General features: G+C 43.5%; 1 protein-coding gene across 1 annotated transcript in view; it reads left to right on the top strand.

Moving 5' to 3' along the window:
- The window catches only part of LOC311375921 (NLR family CARD domain-containing protein 3-like), a gene marked incomplete at its 3' end in the record, with an annotated part of 17,904 nt that extends 2,625 nt beyond the window's left edge, over positions 1 to 15,279 (top strand). The window contains exons 3-12 of the mRNA XM_084490938.1: positions 83 to 367; positions 3,456 to 5,274; positions 5,536 to 5,709; positions 6,226 to 6,399; positions 7,144 to 7,317; positions 7,838 to 8,011; positions 8,738 to 8,911; positions 10,978 to 11,151; positions 11,331 to 11,377; positions 14,729 to 15,279. Coding sequence (XP_084347064.1) covers positions 83 to 367; positions 3,456 to 5,274; positions 5,536 to 5,709; positions 6,226 to 6,399; positions 7,144 to 7,317; positions 7,838 to 8,011; positions 8,738 to 8,911; positions 10,978 to 11,151; positions 11,331 to 11,377; positions 14,729 to 15,279 — 3,746 coding nt within the window. The remainder of the gene's footprint in view (positions 1 to 82; positions 368 to 3,455; positions 5,275 to 5,535; positions 5,710 to 6,225; positions 6,400 to 7,143; positions 7,318 to 7,837; positions 8,012 to 8,737; positions 8,912 to 10,977; positions 11,152 to 11,330; positions 11,378 to 14,728) is intronic.
- Between the last annotated feature and the right edge of the window lie 2,221 nt (positions 15,280 to 17,500).

Here is a 17,500-nt window from a genome sequence, read left to right as displayed (position 1 = left end):
CATTTGGATCTTTGTATTTATGCCTGCTATTTGATTTTAAAACAGGCAACATTGTAAATGTAATATTGCCTTTTGCATTCAGTTTCAGACCTAGAAAGGATCCGTAAAAGATTTGTGGCGAATGTCGGAGAAGCAACCTTGAAAGGTCTGCTGGATGACCTTTGGGACGAGAAAGTGTTGAGTACCGACGACAAGGACACTGTGTTGGAGCGCCAGACGATCAGAGCGGACCGGGCTCGGTGTCTGATCGACATGGTGATCGGGAAAGGGGAGAGTGCAAGTCAGACGATGATTGATTATATGTTGGAGAGGGACGAGCCACTATACATCAGCCTGGACCTCCCTCCCAGCCCTGCTGATCGTGTGGGTGAGTTGTAACTAGGAATGGGTTTTCTCAATAAGCCCTGCCCACTTTATTCTGACAAGGGCCTAACACGAACCAGAGGCTTCTTTATCCTTTCATCTCCTGGGATCCAACCATTAATTATTGTAGTTTCAGGACATTTGTTTAGACTGCATATCCAAAGCCATTCTCCCTACTTTGTTGAAAAGTGTTAAATAATTATAATTTAAATACCCGAACAGCACAGCAGCAGTCATGATGTTACAGTAATGTTGCAATGAATTGACTGTTTCAGAATAATTGACTGCTGAATTGAATATATCTGCACCTCAAACAGATTTGACCTGAGGATAATAATATGATGACACAAAAGTGTGTGAAATCCGACATGTTTGTTGTGGTTTGCCTGTACTGCACATGGATGTGACGTAAATGTGTACGGGACGAGAGCCAGTGTGAGCAGCTCACTTTTGTGAGCTGCTCACACTGGTGGAGCATTTTTAAGATTTCCACTCTGGAGGGTGGGTTCATTTTTTTGCGTTTTTAAGCCCAGAAAACGCTGTCGCCGTCTAAATGAAAGGCACATCTGATCAAATATTTTGTCGGTTTCACCCGGGAGCGTTGTCGTGTAAAGCCAGCCTAAATTAACATGAACCTAACCTCCTTCTCAGGTTTCTCAGTAGATTAGAACATGAAGAATTTACATCTTGGGATTGAAATCCACTCATCACCTTATTTATTAAACTGATATTAAACATACATAATAAACCATACGTGCTTATAAGATAAAATTGTCAACCATCCCTGGCTTGAGGTAGTTTACATGTGTGACAAACACAATCTTAAGTAATGCATGTATAACCAAATAAAACAAATCCCTATACCAAACACATGGGTTAACATAAAGGTGTAACATACATGAGCATAATGACAATCACTTCTACTCTGACAATCAGTATGTATTCAAACAATTAACATCAATACCACTGTCTGTGATTGTGGAATACATTCATAAAGCAGCCAGTGTTTGAATCTGACTGTAGTATTAATTAGTTAACCTTAACATATAAGTAGGTATAACTTAAGTGAGAGAAAGACTGCAGGGGCCAACTTCAGAGTCAGCAGAGTAACCGGGGTTCATCTCAGAGGGCTGTCATGAGGTGTGAGTGACACATGAATGTCCCTCAGAATGTAGACCTTCATTGACTGTGCTTTTTCCACACTTATTTCCTTATATGGGCAAGATAATGGCTTCCTTTAAGAATATGGTTAATACACTCATACAGCAGGCAATGTTTAACTTTGACTGTTACTGTGTTAGTGAGTTAGTTAGCCATAACATATAGAACAAATGAAGGGCAGATCTGTAGCGTGGCTTGGGTATGGCGTGGCCAAAAACAAAATACTTCTTCACTTGGAGCAACAGAAAATAAAACAATACCTTAATCCCAGGTGTAGGTTGTTGAGATGAGTTAACGACGGCAAAGGCAGTCTCTCACGGAATGATGCAGGCCGTCTCTCTATATTTTGCAAAACTTCGACACAGCAAAGTCTTCGGCATCCAAATATGTCTATTCAGTCTGAAAAACACGCAGGAAACCAATATAAAGTCAGACTCTCGAATATGTTCCGTTAGTTACGCTAACATTGCCATCTTGTGGAACAAAAGCACGGAGACACTTCTCGACGTGGCTTCTCCTCTTCCCTTCTCTCGTCTCTCTCTCTCGTTCGCCCGGTTTGCGACCTTTCACCCAATAAGTTAATCACAGCATACAAAAGTAATAAAACAAAGTACATTTTACATACAGACATCAAAATAATACCTTTCACACTATACAATAAACTTTAGCAATTAAATATTTTCAAACAAAACTCTTAAAAGGAATTAAAACATATTGATCCATCAACACAGCTGTGTATTAGACTACAATTCCCATAATCCCTTTCCCTTTCAACCAAAATAAATAGAAAGGAGATATGAACTACAACCAGTTCTAGAGCTTATTTCTTGTTTATTATTTCTTCATCTTATTTTCTAAGATAATTTTAGTGATGTTTAATTATGAACTTTAACAAATGTACTTTATTAAATCCTAATGTATTAGCACTTATTCAACTAAGATGCTTATGAGCGCTGCGCTACATTTTGAAAACAGAATGAATAATTATTTTGAAGTGCAGAAGAGACTCTTATTTGTCCTGCTCACACTAAATTATATAATGGGAGATTTTTTACATCCCTTTTTCAACATCAAGATATCTTTCCTCGGGTTAGGGTAAAGGTATCAGGTTAAATTGTTTTAACCAGATAGGGTTATTGTGGGGTATCAGGTTAAATGGTTTGATCCAGATATGTAGGGTTATTGTGGGATAGGTTAAATGGTTTGATCCAGACATGTAGGGTTATTGTGGGATATCAGGTTAAATGGTTTGATCCAGATATGTAGGGTTATTGTGGGTCTATCAGGTTACAGAATGTTAAACATATGCTGCAAAATAATTCAGGGAAGAGATGCAACACTATCTTGTTATATCAGCATAGCGAGTCACTTTCCACTGAGTAACTATCATTATTACAACAATCATTGCTACAATCATATTGCTTTTGAAATAACTTCAAAATGCAAAGTCTTTTTTTATAAACACCTGGTACACTAACTAAGTTGTTGATGCTCCGTTTTATGTATAGGGACCCTAGTCATGCTACTGCAGATGTTTTCTGCTATTTTGAGCAATATTAATGATTAAGAAATGCAGATTGGAAGCGTTCGGTGCACCGCCCCTAGCCAATGCACTGTTAGCCATTTGGGCTCTTAGTGTTGCTCTGGGCAAGCTATCTACTGGTTGATCAACGGAAAAATTACCTAAACGGCTTATTTGATCTGTTTTCATGCAGAAATAGACCCTGGGTTCAATTTTCGCCGGATTTACACTTTAATAATCCTGAACATTTTGAATCTGTAACGCGCAGTCCTTGTTATGACCAGCTCTTTTGACCCAAGTTATAAAGCCTCTAAATATCATGAAGTTGATCATTTAAGAGGAAATATTGCCATGTTTCCACTGATTTCACCATCCACTATCTGATGTCTTCTGTTGTTTTCTCATTTAGGATCTGCTGCTGTCGAGTGCCAACATAAATTCAAGTCTCATTTGAAGAAGAAGCTCAGGCGTGTGGTTGAGGGAATGCCTAAAGCAGGACAGCCAACAGGTCTGGACGACTTCTACACAGAGCTCTTCATCACAGAGGGCGGCAGTGGAGAGGTCAACAAGGAACATGAGGTCAGACTGATTGAAACAGCTTCCAGGAGACCGGTCAGGGAGGAAACACCAATCAAATGTGAAGACATCTTTAAACCCTTACCTGGAAAAGACAAACCAATCAGAACAATAATGACAACTGGAGTGGCCGGCATTGGTAAAACCATCTTAACACACAAGTTCACTCTGGACTGGGCTGAAGGCAAAGCCAACCACGACATACACTTCACATTTCTCTTGACTTTCAGAGAGCTGAATTTACTGAAAGGGAAAGAGTTTAGCTTGGTGGAACTTCTTCATCACTTCTTTATTGTGACCAAAGAAGCTGGAATCTGCAGATTTGACAAGTTCCAAGTCGTCTTCATCTTGGATGGTCTGGATGAGTGTCGACTTCCTCTGGACTTCCAGAACAACCAGACCTGGACTGATGTCACAAAGCCGACCTCAGTGGACGTGCTGCTGACAAACCTCATCAGGGGAGACCTGCTTCTCTCCGCTCGCATCTGGATAACCACACGCCCTGCGGCAGCCAATCGGGTCCCTGCTGAGTGTGTTGACATGGTAACAGAGGTGAGAGGGTTCACCGACCCACAGAAGGAGGAGTACTTCAGGAAGAGATTCAAAGACAAGGAGCTGGCCGAAACAATCATCTCCCACGTCAAGAAATCACGAAGCCTCCACATCATGTGTCACATCCCAGTCTTCTGTTGGATCACTGCTACAGTTCTGGAGGACATCTTCAAAAAATCTCAGACAGATGAGATGCCCAAGACCGTGACTCAGATGTACAGCCACTTCCTGAGGGTTCAGTTCATACAGGGGGACAGGAAGTACCATGGGAGAGCTGAAACAGATCCAGACTGGAGTTCAGAGAGCAGGGAGATCATTGTTTCTTTGGGAAAACTGGCGTTCAATCAGCTGGAGAAAGGCAACCTGATCTTCTACAAGGCCGACCTGGCAGAGTGTGGCTTCGATATCGGAGCAGCCTCAGTGTACTCAGGAGTGTTCACCCAGATCTTTAAAGAGGAGCGTGTGCTGTACCAGAAGAAGGTGTTCTGCTTTGTCCATCTGAGCATCCAGGAGTTTCTGGCTGCCCTTTATGTCTTTCTGTCCTTCATCAACAATGGTGTCAATCTGCTCTCAGGACAACGAAAATTCCTGAGGTCTATTCTTGTTCGAAACAAACAAACAGAAAAAAGAAAGCTCAAACTCTACCGGAGTGCTGTGGACAAGTCCTTACAGAGTGAGAACGGACACCTGGACTTGTTCCTCCGCTTCCTCCTGGGCCTCTCTCTGGAGACCAATCAGATTCACCTACAAGGTCTGCTTGGACAGACAGGAAAAGTTCATGTAAGCTCATATACCAATCAGGAAACGGTGTCTTACATCAAGGAGAAGATAGGTGGAGATCTTTCCCCAGAGAGAAGTATCAATCTGTTCCACTGTCTGAATGAGCTGAACGACCGTTCTCTACTGGAGGAGATCCAACAGTACCTGACATCAGGAAGGCTCTCCAGAGAATCTCTCTCCCCTGCTCAGTGGTCAGCTCTGGTCTTCATCTTACTGACATCAGAAGAGGAGCTGGACGTGTTTGACCTGAAGAAATACTCTTCTTCAGAGGAGGGTCTACTGAGGCTGCTGCCAGTGGTCAAAGCCTCCAAAACATCTCTGTAGGTTCACTAATAACATGTATAACAATACACACAACACAATATACATAAAACTGGAATATAAGGTTAAAATAATATGCATAAGATCTCTGTAGGTTCATAACAACATGTATTACTATTCTACTCACAACATAATAAACATACTAGAATATAAAAGTTATAATAATATACAAAACATCTCTGTAGGTGTACTATTAAAGTATAATGTATAACAAAAAAGTATAAAAAGTTCCTAACATGTTCTGTTTACTTTTGGCCAAGGCTGAATGGCTGTAATCTGTCAGAGAGATGCTGTGAAGCTCTGGCCTCAGTTCTCAGCTCCAACTCCTCTAGTCTGAGAGAGCTGGACCTGAGTACCAATGATCTGAAGGATTCAGGAGTGAAGCTGCTCTCTGCTGGACTGGGGAGTCCACACTGTACACTGGAAACTCTCAGGTCAGTTATCAGCCTCTTCTTCAAACTGGTTATTCTAGCTTCCAGTAAGTGCTTCTCCTGCCTGATGCATTTCTGTTGCTCTTTTCCCTGCTGACAAAACACTCCCTGGTTCTACACAATGTTAGAACATGTGAAGAAACGGTCTTAGCGTACCAAACACAGCGGAGTTCTCCTGACTCTAACCAAACAATATCTCATCCGAGTTATAGCTATTGAGAAAGGAGCATTTGTTTAAGATCCTGTGACATCCATGTGAAGGAAGTTCTACTGTCTGTGATGATGTCATCTCCCCACTTCCTCTTCCTGTTCTCAGACAGGGTGACACAGCTTTGTCTCCATAATGTATCAATAAAGCTTTAACTTGTCCTCCAAATGGAATGATGAATACACTTTATAAATGTGGTTAATTTAGTACAAACTGCTCTCAACCAGAAAGAGTAAATGGTGTGTGTGTGTGTGTGTGTGTGTGTGTGTGTGTGTGTGTGTGTGTGTGTGTGTGTGTGTGTGTGTGTGCAGGTTGTCTGGCTGCCTGATCACACAGGAAGGCTGTGCTTCTCTGGCCTCAGCTCTGAGCTCCAACTCCTCTATTCTGAAAGAGCTGGACCTGAGTACCAATGATCTGCAGGATTCAGGAGTGAAGCTGCTCTCTGCTGGACTGGGGAGTCCACACTGTACACTGGAAACTCTCAAGTCAGTTTTACTCAATGGACAAACAGTTACACCACAAGGTTCAATATCAAAAGACATTTAACAGATTTAGATCCATAAAAGTGTGCACATAAAGTGAAGCAGCACGCAACTGACACCCCCACGCAGACAAATGCTGTCTTTGCTCTCGTGCTCGAAAAGTATTTTCCTGCTCACTTGGTTAATTATTCTCCTCACAACACAATATACATAATATTGGAATAAAACAAATTATTATGCACAAAACATCTCTGTAGATCTACTTTTTGTTTCAGTACTATGAATAACATGTATTATTTTGTAATACATGTTATTCATAGTACTGAAATAAAAAGTAATATTAATATTAGTGCTGTCAGTGAAACGTGTTATTAACGGCATTAACGCAAACCCATTTAAACAGCGTCAATATTTTTATTGTGACATTAACGTTCTTTAATCTGCGGGAAAAACCGCCCAATCTGGCAACACTGCCTGAACGTCCTCACGCTCTAGCGTCAACGTAAATCAATGAGACCAACTGAAAACGAAGCCATATTAAACTTAAACTGTGATTCTGAATAAAGTATAAATGATATCGAAATTCTGTTTCGATATTATTATAAAAAATATATTTTATAAAGCTTTAACTTGTCCTCCAAATGGAATGATGAATAGGCCTACACTTTATAAATGTGGTTACTTTAGTACGAACTGCTCTCAACCAGAAAGAATAAATGGTGTGTGTGTGTGTGTGTGTGTGTGCAGGTTGTCTGGCTGCCTGATCACACAGGAAGGCTGTGCTTCTCTGGCCTCAGTTCTCAGCTCCAACTCCTCTAGTCTGAGAGAGCTGGACCTGAGTACCAATGATCTGCAGGATTCAGGAGTGAAGCTGCTCTCTGCTGGACTGGGGAGTCCACACTGTACACTGGAAACTCTCAGGTCAGTTATCAGCCTCTTCTTCAAACTGGTTATTCTAGACTCCAGTAAGTGCTGCTCCTGCCTGATGCATTTCTGTTGCTCTTTTCCCTGCTGACAAAACATTCCATGGATCTGCATAATGTTAGAACATGTGAAGAAACGGTCTTAGCGTACTAAACACAGCAGAGTTCTCCTGGCTGTAACCGAACAATATCTCATCTGAGTTGTAGCTATTGAGAAAGGAGCATTTGTTTAAGATCCTGTTTCACATCCATGTGAAGGAAGTTCTACTGTCTTTGATGATGTCATCTCCCCACTTCCTCTTCCTGTTCTCAGACAGGGTGACACAGCTTTGTCTCCATAAAGTATCAATAAAGCTTTAACTTGTCCTCCAAATGGAATGATGAATACACTTTATAAATGTGGTTACTTTAGTACAAACTGCTCTCAACCAGAAAGAATAAATGGTGTGTGTGTGTGTGTGTGTGTGTGTGTGTGTGTGTGTGTGTGTGTGTGTGTGTGTGTGCGCATGCGCGTGCAGGTTGTCTGGCTGCCTGATCACACAGGAAGGCTGTGCTTCTCTGGCCTCAGCTCTGAGCTCCAACTCCTCTAGTCTGAGAGAGCTGGACCTGAGTACCAATGATCTGAAGGATTCAGGAGTGAAGCTGCTCTCTGCTGGACTGGGGAGTCCACACTGTACACTGGAAACTCTCAGGTCAATTTTACTCAATGGACAAACGGTCACACCACAAGGTTCAATATCAGAAGACATTCAATAGATTTACATCCATAAAAGTGTGCATGTAAAGTGAAGCAGCATGCGCACAAATGCTGTATTTGCTCTCGTGCTCGAAAAGTATTTTCATGCTCACTCGGTTATTTATTCTCCTCACAACACAATATACATAATATTGGAATAAAACATAGTTATCCACAAAACATCTCTGTAGATCTACTTTTTATTTCAGTACTATGAATAACATGTATTACAAAATAATACATGTTATTCATAGTACTGAAATAAAAAGTAATATTAATGCTGTCAGTGAAACACGTTATTAACTGCGTTAACGCAAACCCAATTACACAACTTAATTTTTTTTATCGTGACATTAACGTTCTTTAAACTGCAGGAAAAAACGCCCAATCTCGCAACACTGCCTGAACGTCCTCACGGTCTAGCGTCAACGTAAATCAATGAGACCAACTGAAAACAAAGCCATATTAAACTTAAACTGTGATTCTGAATAAAGTATAAATGATATCGAAATTCTGTTTCGATATTATTATAAAAAATATATTTTATAAAGCTTTAACTTGTCCTCCAAATGGAATGATGAATAGGCCTACACTTTATAAATGTGGTTACTTTAGTACGAACTGCTCTTTACCAGAAAGAATAAATGGTAATAAATGTGTGTGTATGTGTGTGTGTGTGCAGGTTGTCTGGCTGCCTGATCACACAGGAAGGCTGTGCTTCTCTGGCCTCAGCTCTGAGCTCCAACTCCTCTAGTCTGAGAGAGCTGGACCTGAGTACCAATGATCTGAAGGATTCAGGAGTGAAGCTGCTCTCTGCTGGACTGGGGAGTCCACACTGTACACTGGAAACTCTCAGGTCAGTTATCAGCCTCTTCTTCAAACTACGTCTTGGGGTTGTTTAATATGTAAGATGGATGATCCACGACTAGGTGGACTGTTATCAATATCGATATGTATGTTATACGTGATGTAACTCTGGCTCTCTCAGCTGATGTGAGGGTTAGGGGTTGTTGACCTGTTAACTGCTAGTATGTTATGTATGTTATGTTATGTAACTCTGGTCAGCTGATGAGAGCTGAGGAGTTTTCATTAGTGTAGACATGGTGATGAGGCTTTAGCTGTGCTGTGATCTGAATATAATGCACCCCTCTCCACTAAAACATCACTGGCCGTGGTAAAGTGAAACATATTGAACAGTAAAGATGTCCTTTATTAATGTGGCGGCGTGGAGGCTCTCAATGTGAATCTTAGGTTGCTCGACAACGCCACCTTGGGAATTGCACCCAAGGAATTATTATATATTATTTGACATTGATCAAAAACACAGGTTCGTTCCACTCGACACGTGGTTCCCAGTTAAAAAAAACACTTTGTTTAATAAAGTATATATATTATCACAAAAATGAGCATTCATCCCAACTAATAAACAAGGAGCCTAATCAGGGGCTGAGGCCTACTGGTGGGGAAAGAACAGGTGAAGGGAAAGGGGACTCAACAGGAATAAATTAAAGGGAAAGGGTTCACCCAGACACACGTGGCAGTCACACACTGGCATCACCAAATCCAAGGAAGCACAGCACACAAGAATGAGGGACACCACCACCCACGTCACCAGCACCACCACCAGCCTGCAGCCACTGAGAAGGAAACAAAAAGGAAGTTACAACGGAAATAATTTACCCAAAATGTACAAAGCAATATACAACATGAAGCAGGAAATAGTTCACAAAATAAACTTAACAAAACAATTTACTTAATCAAAATAATAAAGTACAGAAAACAAAACAAAATTAAGGGATTAACTCCTCAAAATCATTCGGCTCAAATTAAAGGGATAAACAGGTTAAAGGTGTGGTGTCGGCAGTCCACCATGCAAGCCGGCTGTAGCCAAAAGCCAGCAACAGCAGCACCACCAAGCAGCACAGAGCAGCAAGGAATAAGTGGCTGCCGGAGACAAAGCAAGGGACAATGTTGTATATAGCAGCAGAGACAAACGGTGTGATTAGCAGCAGAGACAAACAGCAGACAAAGCTGTAGACAAAGCTATGGACAAAAGCTGTGTACAAAGCAGCAGCGGCCCCAATCAGCTGGTGGCGGAGTCAGATAAATCAGATAAATCTATAGATTTCGGCCAGCTGATGAGCGTTCCCTGTCAATAAACATAAAATTAGTATGGCTAAGCTACATTTATCAAGGCTTTTGGAGGCTAGATTTAAAGTAGCATACCCGTTTTCAAAGTCAAACCTGCACAGGGAGAGGGAGGGAGGGAGGGAGGGAGAGAGACACGGCAGGGGACATCTACCTGTGACCACACTAGCATTAGCTACAGGATAGCATTCGGTGTAACACAGAGAGAGAGGACACTTACCGCTCGAGAGAACCAGCGACTAAACGGAGCACGGAGCACACAGTCGCTGCTCTGCAGTGAAAACACACCGGCTTTGAGCATGAGGACACAGTGATAAATGAAACGAAGCAGTAGCCGCAGCAGGGGCACGGAGCATTACCTGCACGGGCAAACACCTGACCCGGAAATGATGCATCAGTGAGAGCACAAGAAGGAGGGCCGTACTTATGTACTGCCGCCCTAGTGGTCAGCTGACGCAATTAACTGCAGCAAGGCAACCCTATTTCTATGCTGCTACATTAACATCATATTAGTTTGGTGTAGTGCTGCTCATGTCCGATGCATTTCTGTTGATCTTTTCCATGCAGACAAAACACTCCCTGGTTCTACACAATGTTAGAACCTGTGGATAAACGGTCTTAGTGTACCAAACACAGCGGACTTCTCCTGACTCTAACAGAACAATATCTCATTGTCCTCCATATGGAATGAATACACTTTCTAAATGTGTTTAATTTGGTACGAACTGCTAGATAGAATAAATGGTGTGTGTGTGTGTGTGTGTGTGTACACAGGTTGTCTGGCTGCCTGGTCACACAGGAAGGCTGTGCTTCTCTGGCCTCAGCTCTGAGCTCCAACCCCTCCCATCTGAGAGAGCTGGACCTGAGCTACAATCACCCAGGAGACTCTGGAGCTGCGCTGCTCTCTGCTGGACTGGAGGATCCACGCTGGAGACTGGACACTCTCAGGTATGGAGAGAGGACAGCTCTCCACTCGGGGACAAAGTCTCCTACAAGGGTTCAAGCCGCTGCTAGATGAAGCGCTTTGAAAAGGCAGCTGTAACTCATATTGTGTAGAGAGTGATGAGACAGCAGATGATGAAGGTGAATGTTTCAACATGCTGCTCTCACTTTGTTTCCCCCCCCAGTGTGGAGCACGGTGAAGTGTGGAGGCTGAAACCAGCTCTAAACAAGTGTAAGTGTCTGTTGGGGGGTACGTAGGGGGGTGGAGGGTGACTCAGCGTCTCTGTGTCGGTTGTAGGAAGAAAAAAAAAGGGATATCGGTCCCTTACCCCCGACTGTCTTCCACTCAACTTTCCTCCCCGTCTCCCGCGTGCCCGGCCCTTAAAACCCCTCTGCCGTCTTGCCCCCCCCCCCCCCCCCCCCCCCCAGGTGATCCCAATGGAGAGGTGCTGGCGCGCTTCGTCCACTCCAGACAGCGCGGGGTTGCCACAACACACACACACACACACACACACACACAGACAGACAGACAGACAGACAGACAGACAGACAGACAGACAGACAGACAGACAGACAGACAGACAGACAGACAGACAGACAGACAGACACACACACCAGGCGCGGGAAGTTGTTTTCGTCCGGGGATGTGCGCGGGCGGAGTTGTTGGTGGGGGGGGGGGGGGGGGTCCACGTAACGTTTATCGTCTCAGGCTGGTTGCCATGGCGTCGAGGTAAAACTGATCGGCCAATGAACAGGGCGGCATTAGCTCAGGGGGTAGAGCGGGTTGGCTGGTAACCACAAGGTTGCTGGTTGGATCCCCGGCTCCTCCTCCTCGCTGAGTGTCGAGGTGTCCCTGAGTGAGACGCCTCACCCTAACTGCTCCTGACCAGCTGGCTGTCGCCCTGCGTGGCTGACGCCGCCGTCGGTGTGTGAATGTGTGTATGAATGGGTGAATGTCAGGCAATATTGTAAAGCGCTTTGGGTGGCCACTGGTTACAAGAAATGCGCTGTATAAATGCAGTTCATTTACCATTAACCATGCTGCTATCCACCAATGAGGCTGTTAACTATACATGTTCTACTGTTATGCTGCCTATGTAATGAATTACACAACCAAGCAATGAGAAAGGCTTGTAATTTAGACTTTAGACACATTGACTTACCTGTTGATAAGGAAGCAGGCAACTTCAGAGTCCTTTTGAAAAATCCTTCATTAGCTCTTTAAACCTGGGAAGAGCTAATACATTTCATGCTCATGCTCATGCTACAGTGTCCCTTTAAGAGAAAAAAAGCAATTGATCGTGATCAATTGAGAGCACTAAGATATACGTGTGTGTGTGTGTGTGTGTGTGTGAGTACACACCTACCAGTTCTCTGGTCCAACAGTTTAGGGCTGATTATGGTCCCACGTTCACGCAACGCAACGACCACTGTGGTAGATAAACCGCATTCAACACTAAAACTTTAAACAAGAGAGTTCGAGGAGACCGGAGCAAGAATGACAAAAGACTTTATTTTTACTCGCGAACAAGTAAGAGCAAAGCCGAGTTGGTTTGACAAAGAACTCTCGAGCTGGTCACGGGCACCTCCTTATATCTCCTTTCTGGCCATCAAGAGTGTTGTTATTTACGATATCCCTGTACATACAATGTCTAACTAGTTTCACAGTCTGTTGTTTTTCTAGTTTCTCTCTTGGCCCGCATTCTGCTTGCTAGGATTTTTGGGAAAGGTTCAGCTGTTTTTCCAACAGGTTCAACAGTTTTATGACACTAGATTGGGGTGTCCAGTTGGTCTCTGTCCCTAGACTAACCTCAATTCACCCTGATCTTTGACCTCTATGCCAGTGGGTAAACACAAGCAAGTTAATCTATAGGCCTTTTGGCACTCCAGGCTACAGTCTAAAGGGAAGAGGTGACTTGCCTTCTTAAGCTCTTCTCCACCATTATTATATTTATATAGCATATGGGCCTGATAATAATTGTATATTACCATGAGATGTAGAGGTAAATTTCTTCTATACCACGCAGACGCTTCAACGCAGTCGTGAACCTTTATGGTTCTGCGTCAGGTTTTAGTGAGCGGACCAATCACAGCCCTTGCTGCTGCGTCGCCTCGACGGAAGGTGACATTTTTTGGGAGGCGCACGTCAGGTCCTTGTGGTGGACGCAAGGAGCAACGGCGCGACACGATTCCATACAAAGTCAACGTAGAGACGCGAATCGGCGAAATTTGTCGCGGCAAATTCACGTTCACTCCCTGGGTGAAGTAACGTGGGTGAAGTAACGTAAAACAGCCAATCAGCGTTCAACCAGCCGGGCCAACCGTTCCCTGCACTCCACAGTGAACCGCAGCTTGGAGGAGAAAGTGATTGTTTCCGTTTGCGACTCCTGGAGCTCTATATATAATATGATATTATATAATATAATATATAAATATCTATATAATATATACAATATATATAATATCAAGGCACAAAGCTGTGTGCGCCTCCCCACACACACACACACACACACACAACCCTAACCCATAAACGAGGGACATTCCGACGTCTCTCCCTCTTCCACAACAGGTAAAGACATGCAATGGTAGTTATCTTGGCCATGGTTGATGAGAATGAATTGGCATAAAGCACCGTTGGCGGGCAAAAGATGTTGCGTGACAAAATTCGCCTGACATAACTGCATAGCGACAGCTTATGATTTGTCGCGCGACAAAACCAATCACAGCCCACACAACAATATACACACAACTTTTTATATGTAGGGTACAGATGCGCGTGCCTAACTGCCTATGTAGTTGGAGATTAGGCTATTATAACGAATAATAATAATAATGAATGAGCGAGAAATTACACAGATTAGAATAGAAAAACACACACACACACACGATCGGATGGATCCGACCGGGATTTTCGTTGCCGTTGCGATGGGTTTCCTCTATCAGCGACGTATACAATATATATAAAATCCCAGCCTCTTCAATTTTAAAATAGTATGTCAATATTTTGAATGAATAGGCCTACATTTTTGTTATATATGTAAAATGTTCCTATATATAGCCTATTATTATAGCTTACATACTAATATTTTAAAACATGGGAATGCGAAATGCATCCTGGGATATTTAACGGTCCCAAGTCCACACGAGTCACCTCCAATGCATCCTCGGTGGAACGGCCTCATCGAAAACGCATCGAGAACACACACGGGTTTTACGACAGTACGACAGTCCACTGATTGCTCAACGAGCAACAGCTGAGTCAGAAGGCTAGAGCGAGACCAACTGAAAACGAATCCGGAATGAAACTAAAACTGTGATTCTGAAAAAAGTATGAATGATATCGAAATTCTGTTTACATATTATTGAAGATACAAATGTGTAGATTTGTTTAATTGTTTGAACAATGGTAAACGGTAATGATGGTCATTTTGACCAAGTTATGACGTCTTAAGTGGTTGAAGAGGATGAAGCATGAATCAGCGTTTTTTGAATTTTCCAACTGAAACTAATGGGGGGATTTTGGGCGAATAACCTGGAATATCTCGGGAATTATGAATAATATCATGTCTTGTTCTCCCGTCAGATGCCTGTGAACTCACACTGGACCCAAACACAGCCCACAGACGACTCTCTCTGTCTGAGGACAACAGAAAGGTGACGCGGGTTGGAGAGGACCAGTCGTATCCGGATCACCCAGAGAGCTTTGACTCCTATCCCCAGGTGTTGTGTAGAGAGGCTCTGACTGGCCGCTGTTACTGGGAGGTAGAGAGGAAAGGATATGTTGGGATAGGAGTGACATACAGAGGAATCACAAGGAGAGGAGGGGATGGTGACAGCGGGCTTGGATATAACAACAAGTCCTGGGGTCTTGAGTGTTATGATGATGGTTACTCTGCCCTGTACAACGGTAGACGGACAGACATACGTCTCCCCCCCGCTGGCTCTACCAGAGTAGGAGTGTATCTGGACCGGCCTGCTGGCACTCTGTCCTTCTACAGAGTGTCCCGAGGTGTAGGAGGGTCCTCAGACACACTGACACACAGCCACACCTTCAGGTCCACCTTCACCCAGGAGGACCTCCTCCCTGTGTTTAGGGTATGGGAGGGAACCTCAGTGTCTCTGTGTCGGCTGTAGAAAAAAAAAAAGGGCGGACAGGCGGGCGGGCGCACACACACACACATACACACACATACATACATAAATACACACACACACACATATACATACATACACACACACACACACACACACACACACACGTAGAGACAAACACACGCACACACACACACAGTGCTTCTGCGAGGCCTGATTGCTCAGTGTCTCTGTGGCAGTTATAGTCTCTCTCTCTCTATTTTTCTCTCTCTCTGTCCCTCTCGCTCTTTCTCTTTCGTCTCCCACTCCCCCCCTCCCCCTCTTCTCCCCTCCCCCTCCTCCCCCCTCGTCTCCCTCTCCCCCCCCCCGTCTCCCTCTCCCCCTCCTCCCCCCCCATCTCCCTCTCCCCCTCCTCCCCCCTCGTCTCCCTCCTCCCCTCCTCCCCCTCCCCCCCCCCGTCTCCCTCTCCCCCTCCTTTTTATGGGGCTTCCTAAAAGTTGATGCTGGTAAACCATGAAAGGAAGAGACTTTTAAGATCTTCCATAGGGTTACCTGAGCAGGTTTTATTAAGATTTCATTTTTAATTTGAAATGTATATCAAATACCTATTGATGGTAAATCACATCGTTTTTTTTATGCTACAATATTTGTCCATTTTCAGACATTAACATATTTTATTCTCCAGGGCTCTGATCATCACTTTTGTCCTAATCCTAACAAGGATGATTTAGATGAGATTAGATTCATTAGGATCCCGATTAGCAACACACCAGAGAGAGAGCTAGTCTTCCTGGGTCCCAAACATCAAATATAGACAACAGACAATCACTTGTTTGACCTTATGTCAAACTCAAATAGAAATAGACAAACAAAAAAGTTTAAAAAGATGTGAAGGCTACAAAAAGAAATTACAACATTAAAAATGTATATACATTATGGACCACATGATTTTTTTGCAGACTTTTTAAAGTTGTATTTGCTATTTTTGCTAGAACGTATGTTTTTTTGGTAGTTCATTCCATAATGAAATAGTTGTGTAAATGATGGTATTTTTCAGTAGATTGGACCTCGGTCTGGGTAAAGCTAGCTGTCCTTTACTTGCTCCTCTAGTGCTATGACCGTGTCTGTCAGACACACTGACTAGACCTTCAGCAAAGAAGGCGGGTCTTTTGCAGTTTAAGACTGACCTTAGGAACAACAAGAGGTTAAGAGAGATTGTTTGTTTTACTGTGAGCCATGAAAGGCTAGTATGCATTACTTCAGTGTTAGTGTGAATAGAGCAGCTCGGTGCCAAAGGAACCTGATTTAAAGCAGATTTTATATTTCATTCATAATAACCAGGAGGTCTGTGTTGTAAATGACTTTAAACTGAGTATTGATTCCTGGTGTTCTGTTGGGAACCAAACGGCAGCAGAACATGTTCAGTTATTAAAGATACGTGCACACCTGTTTATGATTAGTAAAGTCTGCAGCTTCTAGTGTTTCAGTCCTTGTGTTTATTGTGTACATGTAAGGGACTATTTTTCTGTTGCATTTGTTAATGAAGCATAATTTTAATAAACAACTCAGTGGATCCAACTGAATATTCTCGTGTGTTCAGCCCATCATCATTCTCCTTTTATTACTAAATAATGTTACATAAGTGCCTTAACAATAATAATTTGTTAATCAGATAAAATAAAACAACAAATGTTGTTCTGATATTATTCTGGGACCTCCTCCCTGGGTTTTGGTTAGGGGGGGGGGGGGGGGCAGTGCCTCAGTGTCTCTGTGTCCGTTGTAGAAAGAAACCACAGACAGACGGCCGGACACACACACACACACACGCACACGTAGAGACAAACACAGGCACGGACGCGCGCACACACACACACACACACACACACACACACCCACCTCTGAGGAGGAGGAGGAGAGGAGGAGGAGGAGAGGGGTACATTAGATACACTCTGAGGAGGAGGAGGAGAGGGGTACATTAGATACACTCTGAGGAGGAGGTCGAGCACCAGCTCACAAAAGCTATAACACACACACACACACACACACACACACACACACACACACACACACACACACACACACACACACACTCTGTGTCTGAGGTTTCCAGTCAGACATGAACAGATCCAGATGTGCATCACAGTCTCATGAACGCTGTCCCGCCCTGCCGTGTGCACTCGGTAACAGACAGGCCTTTGAAACGGTTCACTAGCGCTCACACGGTAAACCGCCTCAGTTCTTAGTCCAACGGCGCCCTCTGGTG

Source organism: Micromesistius poutassou (genome assembly GCF_964030765.1).
Source record: "Micromesistius poutassou genome assembly, contig: SCAFFOLD_3140, whole genome shotgun sequence".
NCBI lineage: Eukaryota > Metazoa > Chordata > Actinopteri > Gadiformes > Gadidae > Micromesistius > Micromesistius poutassou.
Note: the sequence above shows the minus strand (reverse complement) of the source record. Positions and strands in the feature narration are given on the sequence as shown.